Source organism: Contarinia nasturtii, unplaced genomic scaffold (genome assembly GCF_009176525.2).
Source record: "Contarinia nasturtii isolate CC-2019 unplaced genomic scaffold, AAFC_CNas_1.1 Cnas_scaffold_1240, whole genome shotgun sequence".
In the NCBI taxonomy this organism is placed as follows: Eukaryota; Metazoa; Arthropoda; class Insecta; order Diptera; family Cecidomyiidae; genus Contarinia; species Contarinia nasturtii.
Window position 1 is genome coordinate 4,882,960 of NW_022198581.1, and position 17,852 is coordinate 4,900,811.

At 34.1% G+C, this 17,852-nt stretch overlaps 1 protein-coding gene across 1 annotated transcript in view; it reads left to right on the top strand.

The window, feature by feature from the left end:
• The window catches only part of LOC116345413, an 80,530-nt gene that overhangs the window by 5,128 nt on the left and 57,550 nt on the right, over nt 1-17,852 (top strand). Inside the window, exons 3-7 of the mRNA XM_031774732.1 lie at nt 5,104-5,213; nt 7,510-7,724; nt 7,806-7,994; nt 8,083-8,232; nt 8,365-8,629. Of these exons, the coding sequence (XP_031630592.1) occupies nt 5,104-5,213; nt 7,510-7,724; nt 7,806-7,994; nt 8,083-8,232; nt 8,365-8,629 (929 nt within the window). The remainder of the gene's footprint in view (nt 1-5,103; nt 5,214-7,509; nt 7,725-7,805; nt 7,995-8,082; nt 8,233-8,364; nt 8,630-17,852) is intronic.

Genomic DNA, 17,852 nt, shown 5'->3' on the forward strand with positions numbered 1-17,852 from the left:
CTGGTCTTGAACGATGAAAATGAATGAGTATACAGTGGAATTTGTAAAAACATGTGCGTGTAGTATAGTCAAAATTACCATGACAGCAACGATGGCGACAATGACGACGACGGCTTTATTATTATTTTCAAAATGCATTGTATTGACATGCAACGCCTTTTAATTTTTACTCGTTCTTTTGTCGTCTTCTTCATTTATTATCCACCGAAAGTCATGTACCCGTAACCATACGTCATTTTAACTCAAATTTCAATCGATTCGGCATTCTCTCTGTATACATTTGTCCAATTGTTCATGAAAAAAAAAAACATGGAAAAATTGTTGAAAAATGCCCAATAACCAAACAAAACAAAACGAAAAAAAATTCGATTGAAAAATCAACAAATTTTATCTTTTAATTATTAAATCGATATCAAGTCAATACCCTTCAATTGCGTGTGCCTATTCGGTATGAATTGTATCGTAAATGAAATATTTCATTTTTTTTCTCAGTTTTAATTTTTCTTCCGGGTTTCTTTCCTTCTCTCATTATTTTTCCATCGTTTCAATGTGAACGTAAACGAAATATGCTATCTGTCTTTCATTTCGTCCGGAAATTAAGGGAGGAAGGCAACATGAAAAATGAGTACTGCTTTAAATTCATTAGGAAATACAATTGCGATGCGCTCATTTACCACTTCATTGAATTATTTAGCATGCAAAAAGTTTGATTTTTTTTCATCTGCAATTAACATTGTGCCTCTCTTCTTCTGACGGTGAAGTGGTTCGGTGTACGTGATTTTTTTTGTGTTCGTTCTTTTCGTTGTGCAAAAGAAAGATAAGTACCATAAATATGGCTATTAAATTGCATTTCAGAATATATCATTTGCACGTTTACGAATTATATAACATCATTGCTGCATGTGTGCACCCCACTTAGGAGATGGCGAGAAAAGAAAAAGACAGAGAAATGCAGCATCTGCAACTCGCGTGAACATTTTTTTTTTATTCCGGCATATTACATATACATATGTGTATATAATAAATTGCTGAACGAAATATATGGGTCGAACGCGAAAATGTGGGCTTTTTACATGTAAACAAAATAACAAAATATGTGTGGTGTGTGTGTGTATGACGTGATATGGGAGAATATTTATGACACAATAACGAATTTGTGTGCCATGTGTGTCATGAACGCAATCAGTTTGCGAGAGAGCGAGGTGTGACACCGTAAAAGCTTTAATTAAAAATTCTAATCCAACATTTACAATGTCATTATCATTACTTATGGAGCATAAGAGAAAGATGGAGAGGGCAAACGAGAACAAGCCACTACATTCCAACCAAATAAAGGCCAAGGAGAAATTCTGTCGACTGGATTTGTGTGCTTGCTTTGGTTTTTCTATCCACAATTTCTATGCACAAACTCAAACAATTTTGCGGTTATGACGAATACTCAACCATGCACAATTGTACACACAAACAAAAAAATCCGATCGAAAAAAATTTACAAATTTACAAAAAAGTTGGAAATTGGTTTTGATTTTCAACCAAAGTTAGTCAAATTATAGTTTTCTCGGAGAAACTTTTTTTGCTGGAAAACAAAATCAGGAAAAGTTTCGTCATTGAAATCAACAGTCATGGTGAGCTCAAGTGCAATTTTTGTGCCAGAGTAAAAAAAATGAGGCAAATAAAAAGAGAGGAACACAGAATTCAATTGAACTTGACCAGAGCGGATATTTTAGTGTCTAGTTTCTCATTTGTCTGCTGTTCAACCCAAAAATGGGATGTTTCCAAAAACTTTTGTTTCAGTGTGCTGCTGAAAATAGTTCGCTCATTAAATATCATGGCAATTGAATTTGGATTTCTAATGCAGGGACTTAAAACAATCGCTTTGATGGAATTATTATTTGAAAATTAGAAACATTTTAGAAACAAATATAAAACCACCGCATACTTTTGTATCACTGTATAAATAGACTTATGTATTTATTGTGAGATTCAATGCTACAGATGGATGCTCTCAAATATCACATCGATTACCATATTTTCAACTCACACAAACTCGAAAGTCTATCTGATTCTCGATTGCAAATAATAATCAGAAAACAATCCAATGGCATAAGATATAATTAAATTAAAACCACCATCAAATATCATTACGATCCAACAATATCTTGTTTTCACTCTTGTCTTTTGGAATTTTCAATTCTCATGGGCATGCAATGAATTTCAAAAAAAAAAAAACACCATACCAATTTTACGGTACTGGTTGAAAGATGTTCAATGTATCAAACGCAATATAAATACGAGCAATTGCCGTTGAGTCCACACAAATGAGAGTTGTATGCTTTCAAAATGAAGGATTTTGGTAAAAGATGCCGAAACAATGCAATATTATATGCAATAGTCTCAGTGCATGTATCCGCAATGAATGAGATTCAAAACAACAACGCCAATTAAAAAACACAGACACACACACTTTCAAAGAGAGATAGTACAAAGAGTTAGTAAATGTGTACAAATGAAACAATTTTCGTGGTCCGCACCCATAACAACATTATTTATAACATGCCCACGCAGAGAGAAATTATACACACGAGATGCTCTTTTGAATGCAATTGTTCAGAATGTTTCTGTATAGTTTTTCGCTCTGTGTCTCTTTCTTTCTCATTTGTGAATGTGACAAGTATTATGCACACACGCGCGAGCGTCGCGCAGTTAACATAAACCATTTCGTTCGTGTGGCATGGTCTGGAAATGTGATTAATAGCATATTGTTATATCCGAATCTCGGCAAACACATACGACCATATCAAAAAATGTAGAGAAACGAAATGATAAAGACGAACCGAAAGAGTGTTCGGGCAAAAAAAAAATGTGTTTATTTATTTTATGTTTCGATACATGTATTTCGAGGATATTTGTGTATATGCAACATACACAAATCAACCGATTCGACTTTTATCCGAATATATCGATTTCGAGAGTTTCATGTTTTTGCATTTTGTCTGCATGAGTACGATGTACAATTAGCAATTTCATTCGATTTACCGAATCAAATATGCATAAATGAACAATAGCAACTGAAGAGATCTCATCTATGGTGAGCATATGTGTGTGTTTGTGTTTGTGTGGGTTTGATTGTCACTTAATTTAGATAGCATTTTGTAAATATGAGTTCAGCAACCATCATATTGCATGTACATGACAACCAATTCTGAATATGTTCATCTCGTGTGCATCCGGATGGAGATCGAGAAACAGACACACAGAGAGAAAACATTTAAATGTTGTGCGCATATTTTTGATAAAATGCTTATCAATTTCGCCCAAGACTATTACTTCTTAGCGGCATTTGAGATTGGCTTCTTTCACAAGCTCGCATCTCTTCAAGTGCAACAGCATCCATTTTTCTTCTTCTGTATTTTTGTTTCATATAAAACGACTTCTGTGCAAAGCTTGATTATCGCATCAAATGATGTACTTGCCACTTATGGTAATTTTACTTCTTAAGTCAAATCTAAGAATGGAAAATGTATGTGCTGCAACAGCAACAGCAGAATAGAAAGCCCCCATGCATGCTTGAAATCATTTCATAATTTTTGTTTCTTCTTTTATCGCTTGCAATAATTAACAAATCGTCCAATGTATATACGCAATTGATGAATAAAATCTTCAACTTAAATTATAAATAGATAAAAGAACAATAACAGCAGCAACTAACTGTTTAATCTATTCATACATAAATGAATATTAATTAAAAAGCTTTGCGCTTTAAATTCTCGCTTTGTTTCTTTCTCCACTGTTTGTGTTACAAATGTACATTACATATGAGAGATGGAACGACAGACAGACAGACTGACGGAATCGTAAAAAAAACCTGCAAATGGACACTTTGCCACAACAAAAGAAGCTCACTCACACACATGCATAAATTCTCATTGAAATCGATGTGGTCAAGCGTGGCCATTGTTCTTATTCGAGAATAATGTTTTTGTTTCTATTCATTTCCGATCAATTTTTAGTTTGCCAAAAGCCAGAGAAATTTCGACAATTTTCAATTGTCCATGTGAAATGTCGTCTCAATCAATTTCGGCTTTAGTTTATCTATACATTGCATACCAATATGCATGATAGATAGCCAGCTGCTTGCTTTGTTCGCATGGCCATTTGCTTTTTTGTTTGGCTTCTCTTTTTTAATTACTACTTGATTTGAGATGTTCGGCTCTCTCATTATTTCATGTCGAGGTATTTTTCGCATAGCCATAAATGAAGAGTGCTTACCTCACACTTACCTTATTTCAGTAATTATCATGTGTGTCCTGCTGTCGCCATTGTCGTATTTTTGTTCCGTATTACTTTTCATGTTCTCCGTTGCTGTTGCTGCTGCTGCAGTGCTCCGTTGTCATGCATGGATCGAGTTAGCTTTCTATATTTCATCCATCGAGTCGAGTGTGCATTCTTTTTTTTTGCGTATGTGTGTGTGTATTTTGACCACTCACTAAGCCCATTCATTTTACTATCCACTTCGTTATGCACGCTCGACTCTGTTTGTGTGAGTTTTTTTCGCTTGTAACACGAAATTTACATCTATTTTCACTCTCAGAAAAGATGGCAACATTTTCATTTAAACCAACCTCATCGCAAAGTACAATACCCTCCGATATTCCAATCAACTATAACGTGATTCTTTTTTTATTCGAAAGAGAGAGAATCGCATTCGATCTCTCTTTCTCTCTTTTTAGCATAAAAGAGGACAGATGTGTATCACGAATTACTTTGTAAATATTTGATATTGTTAAATGTTGTATATGCGATGCAAATATCAAATTCAATTCTCGATTAGTTTTTTTTTTGAAAGGTCAGAATTTTTTTCTTCTTTTAAATAAATTCTATCATTTTATTTGTGATGGCAACGTTCCAAGACAGTTATATCGAAAAATATCGACATTTTTTTGATATAAATAGATAATTATTTGGTAATTTTTGTATAAAAAAAATGATATAAACGTAACTGAAATCGATTCCATAACATGCAATAAGACTAAAAATAGAATGCATGGAGTAGCATTATCTCTGTATAATAAACTAATTTCGATTAATTTTGTGTCTTTTCAGAAAATGTCCACAAACATTGGTTGCGCCAATCATAAAATTGGCATTGGATCAAACACATCAAACATTACGTAAATCACCTGAGCAATATGGTTATCTGGCCAATACAAATGGTAAGTAGAATTGAGGAAAAAAATCCCCGCACTTTAGTCATTTTCCTATTGTTTGAATGAAACGATTTGTGCATGGTAAACACAAAAGTTAAGCTCATTGTAACAAAAAGACACGAGGAAATCCAATTTTGAATATGTTAAGCCCCATAAAATAGAGAGTGTGAGCGATCGGGTGCATTGGAACGGAAAGAGTCTTGAATAGAGTCATCGAAATGGAATATATGGCTTGAAAAAAGCGAATTGCAAGAAAGAAAAAAAAAACATCAGCACAATCAATGCCAGAACAAACTAAAAGCAGAAGAAGTGTAGACCGAAGAATAAATCTTCTCGAAATTGATGCGGAGTAGTGAATGAATGAAATCTATTATGAATTATGATGCATATGTATACATATATACAAAGTTGCAATTCACTTTTGTTCTGCTGGTCAAGTGCGCTAGACAGTAGCAAAACTATAAATTGTGTCCGTATATGTAGCTTCATCATATACAATGTACATGTACACCGAAAAGATAAAACGAATCAATTTTAGTTGCACTCTGTCGTTGATGTTCTCTTCACTCATTCAACTCAATATTTTCTGAGCACACTCAAAGCCAAGAACATACAGTAAACTCGACCCAAACACCTTATTACTTATACGTATAAATGCGCGCGATCGAAACACATTAACATATTCCATATTATCGTCGCCGCCGCCGCCACCACTATTCATTCGGGCACTTCGCTGAATGCCTTCTCTACTTATGACTTTGTTTTTATTTTAATTATTTTAGAATTAAAATTTATAATGCACACAGAACTACTGTACGCCACACCAACAACATTGTATGGGCTGATGAATGAACAAAATGAACGAGCGAGAGATAGAGAAAGAAAGCATAGCAAAGAAATGAAACATTAAGTGCAAAAAAATAAAAATAAAAAATAAAATGAAACTAAGCATACACAGCAATATGAAAAGAGCAAAATAAAATAATAATAATAAACGGTTTGTGTGTTCAGCAATATACAAATCATCGTACATTGACCGTACGCATTGACGCTTATTTCGAACACAAAATTTTCTTTCCTTCGTTCGCTGCACAATATTTCATATTTCATTTTCTTATTTTCTGCAGACTAACTGGAGATTTAACTAAGTAAATTCACTCATTCACTCCCTCTCTCATTCGCCAAAATTACGAAAAAAAAAAAACAAAGAAGTGCCGAGCAGAAATATGGTTCGAACAATGGAAATTCACCTAGATGTACCGTCGGTTGAATGTGCATTTTTTGGCGCTTTGATTTCATTTCTGATAAAACTTTACATAGTTATATGTGAAATCATAATAATAATGATTTTACGACACGCCGGCAACTCTCTTTTAATGCAGTCATTGCGTTATTTCTCGTCAAAAATGGAAATGAAACGGTTATTACCACCGAAATTACGATGATTTATTGCTGAAAAATTCTATATATATTTTTTGTATCTTGATATGCATCGCTTCTTATTTCAAACAAAAGCCAATTTTGCTTTTTTCCATTCGACAAATCATATGACGTTTGCTTAACACAATGGAAATTTTGCATTAAAACGACCGAGAGAAGAGAGAGGGAGAGAAGCAAAAAAAAAATGTAGCAAACCGATAAATCAAAATGTAACTGTGACAAGACAAAATGTGGCTTCAAATAGTGTCAATTGTTGTTAGTATTTTAATATGGTGCTATTCATAGGCGCTATTTAATTCGTGTGCTGTGTGTAACACCGAGTAGGAATATCATAGCCTACTATTCTTTTGTACATTTGAATGTGAGTACGAGAGAGATGTAGAAAATAACGCACAATACGCATAAATGCATTAAAACGAGATAAATAGCGCCTATGAATAGCAGCTATGAAATAGCAGCCGCTATATCCATAGCTCAAACCTAATGTCTGCATTATTCAACACAAATCTGCACATAAGATGTGGTGTGGTCCAATTTCGGAATGAGTTTTCAAGTGTCGTTAGTATTTTGTATTCATTCACACCCATATTATACTTTCAAATGTTCCTTGTTCCATTTGTGGTCCGTGCTCTCTTGTTACACACAATTCAAATCCATGCGGCTCAAAGTTATTGAATCTCATTAAGTGTAAATTGATCGTCAAATGGAATGTATCAATCATCTACACAAACCGATTCGTATTCTTCTTTTCCCTCTCTTCGACCATCGCACATGACATTTGTCATCGTCAAAAATGATTTGAACGAAACAAAAACTAACGAAGATGAAAAAAACGACGTTAACCAATTTTTATCATTCACAGAATATCAAACGTTAAAACTAATGCAATTGTCCATATCGAAAATAAACGATGTATGCCAAAGCCTTTTGGATAATTTGCAATTGGATAAATTGATACCGTCACCGCCAGTCAAACGGCCTGCATTGTATTCGGCGAAAGGAATTAAAAATACAAGACGACACATGGAAGATCGGCACATCATTATCGATGATTTTAATCAAGTATTTGGCATCAAGGTAACTACAATCTCTTCTTTCATATTTTTTTTTGCATTATTTTACAAATCGAATTCAAATGGATTTTTTCTTCTTCGATAGGACTCCGATACGACTAGCTACTATGCGATATTTGATGGGCATGGTGGTACAGATGCAGCTGCATACAGTGTATCACATTTGCATTGTGAAATAGTTGCCAGTAAATTTTATCCGAGTAAACCTCATGAAGCTCTTCGTGAAGCTTTTCTTAACACAGACGAAAAATTCATTGAAAAGTCCAAAAAACAAGTAAGTTCAACACGCACATTCATTTCAAATGTGAAAACTTTCAAACGAAACTTAAACATTGCATGTTGATGTATCTTCCATAACATAGAAATTGATGTCAGGTACAACAGCTTTATGTGCTCTCTATCGTCCGACCGAACGGCAATTGGTTGTTGGATGGGTCGGTGATTCAAAAGCTTTGTTAGTCTCACAAAATCGTGTATTGCAAATAGTAAATCCACATAAGCCAGACACAGAGGTAAGACAAGCGATCGTCAAACCAAAACTCAAACGGTTGATGCATTTGCTACATTTAAGTGCGCCATCTCGTGAACATTGAATGAATTGAACATAACTTTTCGATGAAACATTTTTTTTTTTTAATTTACAGTCGGAACGAATTCGTATCGAAAAAAGTGGCGGTTGTGTACTTGAATTTCCACCCGGTTGTTATCGTGTGAATGGTCGTTTGGCTGTTTCGCGTGCGATTGGCGATTATGGTTTAAAAGATGTGGTTATCGGTGAGCCAGACATTGCAGCCATCCCACTGAATGGCAAAGAAGATTTTTTGATCTTAGCCTGTGACGGTCTTTGGGATTATGCTGAAGAGGACGAGGTCGCCACCAAAGTGTATAATTCACTCGAGAAAAATGACGGTAAGTTTATTTGACGGATTTCATTTCTTTCACAATCACGATAAGTAAAAACAAACTTATACAATTCAGTTAAATCAAAGTGAACAAATCTAATCGAAATGACTTTGAAAAATGAAATATAAGAGAAAGATTAATTAAATCGTCTTAAAACATATTGTTTTCGAATGTTGTGCAATACATTAACGAAATCAGTCGAAATCTGCACACGATTTTCAAGAATGTGAATCACACACAGACAAATCACACCAATTCCCTTGGCATAATGATGATTGATGTGTTTTAATGTTCAAGGGAACGTGTGCCTGTGCATAACCGCATATCTACATGTGTATGTGTGAATTTTGGCCCGATTAAAGTCCAAAACTCGTCATAAATGAAATAGAATAAGAATTAACAAGTCATGTAAAATGTACGAATGCAGCCCCAATGAGAGAATCCGTTGTACGCGATGAAATACAAAACAGTAGCTTTAGCATCGCAAAACAATTAACCACGCCGGACACAAAAAAAGGCAACAAATTGTTGTTTGCGTATTTTTTTTTATAATATGTAATTTTAAATAAACTTAGACTGTCGGTCAGGTTGATTACATTTTAAAATGCAGCCACTGTTGTTTTCTTTTTCTCTCTTGCCGCAATGTTCTTGTCCTCACTCTGTCACTTCTGTACAGTTTTTTTGCAGTAAAAAAATCTCTTTTGAATTTCTTTAGAAAAAAAAAACGATTTTTTCTGTTAGTTGTTTTACGATGTGGTGTTGTTGTATTTTGCATGCGTACTATGTGATCACATGTTCAAATTACATCATAGGTCAAAAGTAAAGGTCATGAAAAAGAGAAAGACATGGTGATTTGTGACCCGTAATAAGCGTCAAACTGTAGACGACGTTGTGCTTTTTTTTGTGTGTGTGATGTTGTTTCGTTTCAATACATATTTATGAGTCATTCGGTGCGGTCTTATAATTAGCGTATTTTGACTTTGGTCACAATTAGATCCAAGCGAATACTTGACATCAAAACTAAAATCTATCGTATTCATAACATCTCTCTCAATTTATGATGTTTATGATGATGATGAGATATATCCAAACAAAGAATAAGACGAAGAAAAAGAGAGAGGAAAAAAAAACTGATTGATGTGAAAGCTTACTCGAGTCGATCGACACTAGTTCCAAGAAAATCAAACTCAAAATATAGTCAGCAACTCATCAAACGAGATGATCTCGTTGAATTTTAAGTTTTTGGCAAAATAGAAAATGGAATTTGAAAGAAGTTGACGGCAAAAAGAGATAGAGATGAAAAAAGTGGCCGGTGTTTTCTCTGTTTTTCTTTCATTTTGCATATATGTCGAGTGTATGCTTAAAATTGTTCACATCGGAACTAGGGGGTAGACACAATAGAGAATGAATGAATACCAATGAATTGTCATAATACCTATCTATTTTCAAATATGACAATTACTTACTTATTTAAAGATTACTTGTACTAAAAATGTGAATACCGTGATTACCAAATGTCAAATTGATATCGGTAATAAAGATTTCAAGTTTCTTCCATTTCGTTTTAACATTCACCATTTCGAAATTTATTTTAATTTTTTCCATTTTCTTTCTGCTATTTTTATCAAAATTGTTTTTGTATTTATTAAACCAATTGAAATACTACACTTAATAGCGTTGAAAAAGTTTTTTTAATATTTGGAAGATAATATTCATATATGCACATTGTGAGACGTTGCTGAATGCATTGACATTTCGTCTAAAACTGAGAATACCAAGAATACCAAGAATACCAAGAGTACCTTCAATTTCGGTGAATATCTCAAGTAATATTCCATGTGTCTACCCCCTAGCATCGGAATATACACATGTACTTCAATTAAACGCCAAATAGTAACAGCAATAACAATACGTAGAAAAATTGAGAAGAAAAAAAAGTGTTCTTCAAAGCGATTAATCGAAATAAGAGGAACAGAAATAGCTTCTGACTTCAGGCTGATTCGTTCGCTCCTCTTCTCTCCGTGCCCCTCTCACAATCACAATTGGCCACCGCACTTACAAGAATTGACTGTACTTCGAGTGAACGGACGATAATTGGAACGTAAATTCTGGTAACTCACTCATACATAACGAAATGGAAACGAATTAAAGAATATATATAAAATACATACGAGCGATTATAAAAGAAAGAAACAAAAAATACAGTGAATACAATATCAACATAACAAAAAGAATACACTACGATCAATGATGATGAAGACGAATGAAATGAAGAACGCAAACAACGATATAAAACCATAGACCGTCCGAAAAAAAAAAACAAAATTCCGAACAATATAATAAATGGCCAAAATGAAACCAATACGATCATGACAATAAAATGAGCTCTTAATATTTATAGTAAACGAAGAATTGAAACATTTTGAAAAAAAAAGAAGAGAAGTGCTCGTCAAATCCAGTGGGTGAAAAAGAAACGGCAAAGCTACAAATCGTGGCAAAACGATGAAGAAATAAAAATTTCGCTCAAATCCAAACTGCATAATGCATTGCCTAATAATGTATGTATGTTTACATTTAATGCCGTGCCGATAGTGCTTGTATGCATATCGTTAAATAGACAGAATTTTTGACAGCTTTTCATGATTTTACCATCAAAATTGATAACTGATTTAAATCACAGATCGCATAAAGTGAATGAAGTGTCAGGTAACTGATTCTTTGATTTCATTGCCACTTAAAATTGACCGCAGCACAGCGTTTTTTTCGTTTTTGCTTTTTTGCATTCAACACGCACAACTCAATGAAACGGTACTACCGATACTGCGGTTACGCGAGCACTTGGGCGCACATTTTGATTTTTCCACCATTTTTTTTTTCTTTACCATACCGTCAGTGGATACACATGTTCATGATAATGATAATGATAATTGTACGGAAATTAATTAATTTCTATTTCTGCTCAACACTCGGTTGCATTGCAAATTCACGATCGGCTATGTCCATCTATTTGAGACCATCGATGTTGCCGTGTGAAGTGCGCTCGATGGTGATGATATTGCACGTTACACAATGAGCCAGTGATGTTTGCTTTTGCTCTATTCACACAATTCACTGTGTGAAATGCCAATCAGTTTGTTTTTGTTGTTGATCGCGCGAGCACACACGAATCAAAATTCAAGGAGAAATGAAATGCAGCTCGTCTTCTCACTATGTCTATACTTCATATATTACCGACAGAAAACTGAGTAACGCACACAAAGGAAAATGTTAAGCGATTTTCTTCCATCTCTCACCGCCTCTCTCACATTTCATTCATTGAATTCGTGATAGCTTGTTGCGGTTCGACGCTGTATTCAACTGATGTTGAATAGAAGTCAGTCCATCTTTGCATTTTCTTATTGTTATTCCAAGCGGCTGCCAAGTCAAGAAAGATCCAAAAATCATTTTCCATTCCATAAATATTTATTTATAATGGGCGTGCGCGTTCTCTCTCCCTCTCATATTTGCCCGTCCGCCCGCTTGGTCGCACGAGGCAACAGCTATAATTAGCTGCATTTCATTCGCACTGCTCAAACACACACACACACATACAAAACATTGTTAGCTAATTGGATTGAGTATATTCCCTTCAATTACGATTTGAATGTTTTCTTTTATATTTCTCTTCAAATTTCGAATCGCGCATTCATCGTGAACTATGTCAATAATCGTTTGCCTTTTTACACAAAATAAAACTCGTAAAATTACATTGATTCGGTTTTTATTCGAAAAGATCAAATGACAAAAGAATCAAATGACATTAAAATTGAAATTCATTCAATGAGTATGAATTTAAGGTTTTTGTTTTTGAAAATAGAGACTCACCGTCTGGCCAGGTCGTGGTTGTCAATTCACAATAATAATCGACGAACGCAAAGAGAGATGAACAAATAATAACAATGAACGAAAATAAAATAAAATATAAAACATAATTATGTGTGCAACATGGCTAAAAATTACACATCGAATGGTTTAATGATCAGAAAATTATAGTTTTGATTTTGAAAAGGGAAACACTTGACTTCATTTCGCACTTCACTGTCTTTACTCCTAATTTCATTCCAGACGCTCTTTATCTATGTGTACGCCACTTTGTTTTTCAATTTAAAATTGAGCTTGTTAAATCACTGTGCAATCCTATATCTAGCTGCCATGAGTGAACAAGTGAATGCGTGGTTTCTATTTGTGGCTGATTGTTGATGAATTTTGATGTTTCTTCTGTTGTTGTTGCTTTCTCTTACATTACATGTACTTGATAATGAATGTTTGGAACAGCTGAGCAAACGGCCTACAAATCACAATTCCAAAATAAATCGAGCTTTAAATGAGATGATATGGAAAGCAAAGATGTAATGAATCAACCAGGCCAAGATATGTTTCTCTCGCTGAATTCACACAGAAATTTCACTTGAATAAAGAGCAAACAACGTCCAAAAAACATAACAATCATTCAAAATTCTGTCCTCATTTAAATGCATGCTAAACTTCGCAATGGAATAGAATCAAATTCATTTTTTATGAGTATCAAGGTCTTTACGATCCATTTTATCGATTCGTTTAAAAACGCGATGAATCATACACACGCCGAATATTTTGACCATGAGTCACTCGCAAAATTTGAAATTATCATCAAACGAGAGAAGAGCGCAGGTACGTTCGTGTTGGTAATACGCTTTGATTGTTTGTGGCGCGTACATGTTTAAGTCAATCATAGCAGAAAGAAGTGACTCAATTTTTATTCGCAATCGACAGTAGCGGATGAAAAAAACTATTCAGACAATGAGTTTGACGTGGTGTAACGCCAGCGAAGCTTAAAATGCATATTAAATTCATGTAAAGTCTTTTTTCGTTGATTTTCCAAATGTTTTGTTTTAACTTTTTTCTTTTCAAAAAAAAAAAAACAACAATTCTTTCAACTCTCATCACGCGGATACAGTCTTTTTTTCTCTATTTCTTTGTTTCATATTCAATAACCGAATTCGTTGGCTCTTCTTTTATTCGTCGTAATTTCTATAGAAATATATATATATTTTCTATCATTTGAACAAACCATGTTACCATTCATACAACCAAAGAGCGCGTCAGAAAAACCACATCTACATCTTCATTTTCTCGTGTTCTGTATCTTGTTTCGTTTGTAATTCGGGTAAGTGAATTGAGAAAAAGAACGCCATGATGATGGTAACGAAGAAGAAGAATGTTTGAGCTCAACTAAACCAGAGAGAGATTTAATTTAATGCGAAACAATGAGATTGGAATTCTCTATTATTTGACGGTGTATGTTTTTTTTTTCTATTTGCCATCTCATTCGCATTCTTTTAGTTTCGTCGCTTATTCCGTCCGAACTGTTCCGTTGTCGGTGTTATTATCATAACATTTTGTTGTTGTAGTTATTATTCTTATTTTCTTTTCTTATTTCGGATATTTTGCTATATGCACTTTCTATTAATGTCGTGAGTACATTGTCGAATGGTATTCGAACATTTTCTGACGTGTATCCATCGCATATTTAACATTATATGTGATGTTGTGTATTTAAGTTATATTATATAATCCCATAGTCTATGAATTTTATCGTATTCAATTTCGCAGTCACCAATGGTAGCAAAAAAAGAAAGAAAAAAAAAATCACATCATGAAATGATGGATGTGAGAGAGTATTATAAAAAAAATTCGGTCGATACAAGAGACAGAAAGAATGAGAATTTTTATTGCGTTGAAGGGAAAAATCAAAGTTTCTGAAAAATGTCGTGCCAAAAAATCGCTGTAATTTTTACCATCAAATATGATGTGTATATTCTTGCCACCACATCAAGTGCCGGCATATGTACATGTGGTCAGTGTTAATGCGAGACAAGCATCCAACCAAGCACATAAATCGACCGAAAACTGCAAAAAAAACGTACCACAAACGAAAGGACAAAGTACAAGCATTTTAAGCCAAAATTCTTGGTTTGCTCGTGAATATTACCTCGACATTGAATGAAACCATGAACTTCAGCTGATTTAGTAAAGGGCAATGAATCTTACAATGAGAATGAAAAGACCACATTGTAATGAGAAAAAAAGAGAGAAAGATTTCTCTGTGTTTTTGTACATTGGCGCATCGGTCACAACACAACCAATTGGTTTCGTGCCGAAAAAAAAAATGTGTAACAAAAATAAAACTATTCGTTTGATGAGACAGTGTGATGTTGGTTGCTTTGGCAACTTCAACGACCGCATCGTTGACGATGATGATGGCAACGGCGTCATCATCATCGTCACTGAAAATTTGGTACACACGATTCTATGTTCTGACATTTTTATTCGGTAAAACAGAAAAACATCATTCGCATTCGTTCCAACTCCACGAATTAAATTACATTTCGACACACAGAAATCTATAGTATTTCTTTTCGTCATTTCGATTTGGCTTTTGAACATATATACGAAATTTTTATTTTATTTGAATGTTGAAGTTACTTCAGACGTCGCAGTATGAACATCGAGGAATAATCTAGTCTTTTACCATACTTATACAAAACAATTAAATTTATTATTGTAACACATATTTCTTTTTCTTCGCGCAGTTCGCATTTGGTTTTTTAATTCTTGCAGTAAAGAGAAATCACGAAATGACGTTGGTCGAGCGATTTATATGTTGGAGAAATTCAAATATGGCAACGGGCGACTGCCAGCCTATATTAACATTTTGCTCGCATTGAATTTGATTCATTTAAAGGCATTATAATAAAATAATTAGCGAATATTAGTGCGCTTAAAAAGGTGCCATTTTTTTCAAGTTTCCTTATAAATGAAGAGGAAGAAGAGGGGGAGAAAAAAAAACCGAACTGAAAACGACTAAAAGCAAAGCCAAACTTTTTGGTCATGTTTTTTGTGTATTTTCATGAATACACTTTATCTCATTCATGTCACGTAATTTGCACAAACATCTTTTTTTCTCTGGCGTTTCTTTTTTTTCTTTTTCTCTGTCTTTTTTTCCACTCACCCATCGAGCATTTTATTCCTCGCCAAATGCAAAATGATGAATGTATGACGACTCAAATGTTCAAAACTTGAAGCAATTTCAACTGTCTGTTGAGTCCATTTTGACAGTGCGTACAAAAATATATTGACTACAAAACATTCTTGCTCTTTATTCAATGCTGTGGTGACAGCAATAAAATTAATTCTGTATACAAATAATCAGTTATAATGAATGAACATAACGCCACATAATGTTTGTGCTAGAAAAAAAATATTCGCACAGAAGTAGTGCAATGCAATAATTGGCAAATTTACAAAAAATACTCTCCTCCACATGATGACAATTTGTCGAACAAAAACAGAATATTGTGAGTAATATTGATGGTTTTATTTGTTCTAAATTCGTGATATAGACAAAATACACTTAGATTTGTAGCTTAGATTCTTTAGTATATATAATCGTGTTTTTATCTTAAAAATATTGCAGTACTCGGACGGAGTATCTTTTACATGATTGTGATTTGTTAAATTGCAATGAAAACATGTCCAGAAATGTGCATGAATATAATAGAGGGGCTGTCATATCGTTATAGTTGGCTTGTTTCTTGTCGTGTCTGTTGGTGAATTTCTATCAAGCGTTCAGGATCGCATACATTTATGCGATACATTGAATGATGCATGCATCGTTTGATGCGAATCAAATAACGCAAACACAACGCTAACGATGTCGCTATGAGTACGGACCTGACAGCGCACCACGTGCTTATATGATACACGTAATGATGTGAATGTTCAATAAAGCAAGACCGTCGTGTGCTACTAGATCCGCACGTACAACGACAGCGTTAGCGTTATTTGATGCGCATGAAATGATGCATGCATCATTCAATCTATCGCATAAATGTATGCGATCCTGAACGCTTGATTTCTATATATTATCTCCATTTCCTTGCATTTCAATTCCGTTGGGATCCATTGAGATTAGTTTGATGACATATTGCAAGCGCAATTTTGTCGTCGAAACTTTTCCGCACATCAAACGAAATCAACTCCACAAGCCATTCACTGATATGAAGGCAAAACAAAATTGCCGAGACAAAGTTTGTGCATCTATTTAAAATATGCCGACTACATAAATTCCATTTTATCACTCAAATCAAGCGAAATAAAATATGGTTTCTATATTTTTGTTGAATGAATAATGCTACAAAAAAGATGTGCAAGTGTGCATCTTTTTCAAAATTTTGAGTATCAAGAGAAGTTGAATTAATTGATGTTATTTTGCTGAAAAACTATCGATTCGAAGCACATCTGAGTGCATGAGAAAGTATTGAAAACGATAAAATGATTCAGGATTTATTTAATATTCATATGTGTGCTCTTATGTTTGGCATTACATTTGTTTGCGAAAAACAAACGAATATTTGTGCATTGCGAGAGTAAAATGCTCAGCCGTGTGTGTACAATATCGTATCTCATATGGCTTCATCTTCCCCTAAAAACGAAACTCACTGTCAAGAATATAGAGAATGTAATGTAGTGAATTTACATTTTCGGTGTCAAATATTTGAACAGTTTTATTGGGGAAAGTTTTTTTTTTCTGTGGAAAATGGAGAAAGACGAAAAATGTGCAATGTTTCGGCCGGGTGAAACCATCCACAAACATCCATTTGCTATAGAATGTTCGTGCTTCCCACAAGGAAAACAGCAATAAATGCAATATTTACGACTTTTTCCAATTCGATATATTTTTTGTTCTCACATTCTCCCTAATTGAAAACAGCGTTGAAACGCAGTTTATATTTGCAAAGATCAATGTAATATTCATATTTATCGATGGTCTAATCGATCCAAGTTTTTATTGATGATACGCAAACATTGTGTCCAATTCAAGCGTTTGTTTAATGGGTGCGCTCATTCAGCAGAGTTCATAGGAAAAGCGCCAGAGCGAGTGTCATTGTGAATGTGTTTTTTTCTTCATCATCTATTCAAAATAATCCGATTGCATTGTTACATTCGGTAATTTTTGTTTTTCTCGAAATAAAATTCTTCGATTTTGAGTGGAAACATTTTATATAGCCCGTGGTTATACATTCATTAGCACTTTTAAGCGTACTCAAAGTGCAATGCACCACCGATGACAACGAACATCGAATTAAAAAAAAATGAAACAACGACTAAGCGAATGATATTATCAAATTCGAACCCTCTCACATCGCAC